The sequence below is a fragment of the Grammomys surdaster genome, unplaced genomic scaffold, assembly GCF_004785775.1.
Source record: "Grammomys surdaster isolate TR1022 unplaced genomic scaffold, NIH_TR_1.0 127, whole genome shotgun sequence".
NCBI lineage: Eukaryota > Metazoa > Chordata > Mammalia > Rodentia > Muridae > Grammomys > Grammomys surdaster.
Window position 1 is genome coordinate 2,833,974 of NW_021604585.1, and position 3,849 is coordinate 2,837,822.

General features: G+C 37.8%; 1 protein-coding gene across 1 annotated transcript in view; it reads left to right on the forward strand.

The window, feature by feature from the left end:
* Positions 1-3,470, forward strand: part of Mnat1 (MNAT1 component of CDK activating kinase) — a 94,958-nt gene extending 91,488 nt beyond the window's left edge. Inside the window, exon 7 of the mRNA XM_028789324.1 lies at positions 3,033-3,470. Within this exon, the coding sequence (XP_028645157.1) occupies positions 3,033-3,386 (354 nt within the window). The 3' untranslated portion in view covers positions 3,387-3,470. The remainder of the gene's footprint in view (positions 1-3,032) is intronic.
* The last annotated feature ends 379 nt before the right edge of the window (positions 3,471-3,849 follow it).

The window sequence follows — 3,849 nt, forward strand, 5'->3', positions numbered from 1 at the left end:
TATATAAAATTACACATTAAATGTTCCTGACCTCTGACATAGTCCCAAGAGATGTCATTTATAATTATCACAGAAGAATAAACAAGAGGTATGGAGACAGGTGGGGAAAGTAGGCAAAACCCTAAATTCTTGATGTCTGGTTCCAATGTGGCAGATCCTTAAAGAACTTTGGCATACCAGAATGATTAAAGGATTTAAACAGGGAATTAAAGCACCAAGAAACAAAACCCTACAACCAAATACTAAGAATCAACTATATTTTAAAATGGAATTAATACAGATTGCCTTGGTTCAAATACTTTAAAACAGTTAACAGTAAAAGTTTTGTGTAGCCCTGGAGATTTAAAAAAAAAAAAAAAAGAGCACTCTAAGTAGGGAGGACTCTTACAGACCGTAGTCCCAGACATGCTTAGTGTAAGGGACTGCATAGTCTTCAGTGCAAAGACATTTTAACTGACTTATTTTGGCAGTGAGAATCACACAACTTACCATTAATAACTCAACTTTAACAATATTTGCTCATTGCTTTGGATTATGACTGTGCAAGAAGTACTATTTTCAAACACTAATTAATCACTTTAGATAAACTTTTAAAAAATGCATTTATGGCTTCAATGAGTATGACTGTTTATTACATTTTCCTTATAAAAGCTGAACTGTTTTATATACTCTTTATGGAAACAGTGCACCATCATAAATTAGAAGATGCAACTGTTTTAGGTATTTTACGGGGCCTGGGCTTGCCTGCCAGCTGTGCAGCTGTTTCAGACTTCTCAGCATAACATATAAAAAGCTGGATGCACACTGCAAGTGTGTGGACTGGACTTGCCAAGCCAGGATGGTGTGACTCAACTTTCCCAGAAGCAAACCAGACCAAATGCAATGAATCAATAGCTAGCTGCATATGGATTTTTATTACAGCTGGGAAAGCCAATTCCATTTGTGACAGTTGTTTTCTGACTGTCAACAAACACTACAGTGCTTGGATTCTACGGGGTGTGAACCAATTAGGATCTTTCTTTTGAGGATCTGAGGAGAGAGTAATGTGCCATTATTTGGTTTATGATAAAAATCAGTTAAAACACAAGTCAAAATGGAAGTATTTAAATTTCATTACTTATTTGTGTGATTAGCATTGAGTTTCCAGTGTTAGGAACTGAGTTAGGTATTTCTGAGGCAGCTTACCATATACCTTGTTTGTTGATCGATAGGAATCCTTCCTGGGTTGTTTTGTTTGCTCTTACTTTGTTTTGTTTCTTGTGGGGCTTTTTGTTTTGTTTTGTTTTTGTGACAGAGTCTTACTTTGTAGCTCTGGCTGTCCTGGACACACTCTGTAGTCCAGGCTGGCCTCAAACTCAGAGATCTGCCTGCCTCTACCTTTGCTGGAATTAGAGGCAAGCACTACCACACCCTGCCCTAAGCAGCAGAACCCCCTTGTGCTCTGGGAGAGTAATAAAATAACACTATAGTTATGTGGTAGATTTAATTCATTCCTGTGCAGCTTCTGTGAGACTTAAGGCTCTGCTAGGAGCTCATCAGTGACACTTGCTTCACATAGTTTCTGAAGTAGGATGCATCTTCAGAGGTGTATAACATGGTGTAATTCATCTTTATTTTATCTCTTAAATTTTTCATTTATATACATTTCATATGACCCTATAGTTGTATATAATTATATGACAACAATGCATAGAGTATTACTAATGTTCTTTATAAATAAGTTTTGAGGGTAGATGTGCAAATAACTTGTGTGCTATAAATATACTACCCAAATAGTTTAGATTGTTGCTCGATAAACATTCATCTCTTTCTCCTTTGACTTTTACCCTTGGCAGAAAAGCAGAGTTAAGACCATGATTTGTGGCAATATGAATAAATTATAGTCAGTTCCAGGGCTTGGCCTGTCTCATTTTGACAGTTTCTTCTATTTGGTCCCATAAGTTGCCATATATGTTTTAATCATACAAGCTTATTAAAACATAGACACAAACAAAAAACCGACTTGTTATTATGTTAGAAATGAGAAGTTGCTCATGCATTAAGATCTTGACATACAGGAAGTTTGAATGAATAAGTAGAAAAGGTTCCAAGCTATTAAAATGTCCTGCTTCCTGATTTATTCATTTATCGTACCTGTAATTCTGAAAGTGGGTGAAGCAGCTTTGTGTTCAGGGCCCATGTGGCTTCCTAAGAGGCATAAAGCAAGGCTGGACTTACTCTTCCCTGCAGTGTGGCCGTCTGGCTGACAGTCAGTCCTCTGCTGAGATCCTCTGAGTTTTTAGGCCTGTTTTGTCTATTTTTATGAAGGCAGAAATTTTTCATTGGTAAAAAAACTGAGAGTGAAGAAACATTGTTGTTCTGTCTTTTGAGATGGGTTCAGTTCTTTTGTACGTCTGACTATAAATATGACTCTTCAGTCCATTGTTTTTCAGCTTAGGCTCTGTTTCAGGCTTCTTGTCATGTGATTTCTAAGGTTTCTTTCCTTGCAAGGAGGGAAACAGTATGCTTTTGGGATACTGAGGTGATTTTGAACTATTGTGTGCTCTCTTCCTGAGTGCATTTGTTTTCTGTATGTAAGGTTTTGCTTTAAAATGCTTTCATAAAAATGTTTGTAGCATAATAGTGTCATGCTGTGTATTTATCAGGAGCATCTAGAAAGGACCGCATTCACTGGATGCCTAAACAGCCGCCAACGAAACGAGTCGGAAATTGTGAAACAGTGAACATTTTAACATTTCATCCAAATTTATAGGTTATAAGGACTATTCTTAGACTTGTCCTTTATAACTTAGTAGTAGTAGTTGGGAGATATATGGGAGATATATACACACACACACACACACACACACACACACACACACACACACACAGTTGGCATGTTTCCTTTTAAAAAGTAATGTTCATTTATAAAAACCTGAACATTTCAATCTTGAAATTCCTTTCCAAATGTGGAATTAGTTTTGCACTTACTTTGCAAAGTGTTACTGGCTTCCGTTTTTCATGTCAATGCTGTGCTTTCTGTTTTCTTTCAGGTATTTAAACCACGTCAGGGCTGCATCTCCACAGGATCTTGCTGGCGGCTATACTTCTTCTCTTGCTTGTCACAGAGCGCTACAGGATGCATTCAGTGGCCTTTTCTGGCAGCCCAGATAACCTGTATTTTCTCATTTATAAGATCTGGATCTTGGAGGCGAACCAAGGGGTTTGAAAGTGAAGAGATTTGTAAAGTCCCAGCCTATGCAGCTGCACAGTACAGCACAGCTGGCTGCTGTGTTCAGGGCTTTATTGCAGTCTGGACCAAGCTGAGAAATGGGCTGCATATAGATAGATTCATGGAAGAGATTTCGTTTTTACTTCTATTCTTCAGACAGGGATCGAAGCATTGACCCTCATCTGACAGGAAAGACATAAATGATTTGCCTATGTATGGAGTTTCTTATACATTAAAAAAAAAGCTTGACTTTATGGTACATTTTGTGTGCATGTGGTTTTTTTTTCTTCTTCTTCTTATAGTGTTTTTCTGGTACGTATTTCCAAATGCCTTTTTTATTATAACACTCAGTGTTATTATCCAAGTCTCTATTTTCCTCATAAAACTTATTTTTCTAATGTTTTATGAATAGTGGTCCAGACAAGTGCATATGTTTCATCCTAGCAGCAGGCTGTGTCAAGAAAAGCCCGACCTGTGATGTGGCCCTTCCTCGGCAGTAAGAGTCTCGGGGACTGTTTTGAGCTGTGCAAAGTGAGGCAAACCTAATACTGTTCCCAGCTGTGAGCCACACTCATGACAAACCAGAGCACAGCATTAACCTGCTTTAATGGCAGATTCAAAGACGTGAACTAATAAAA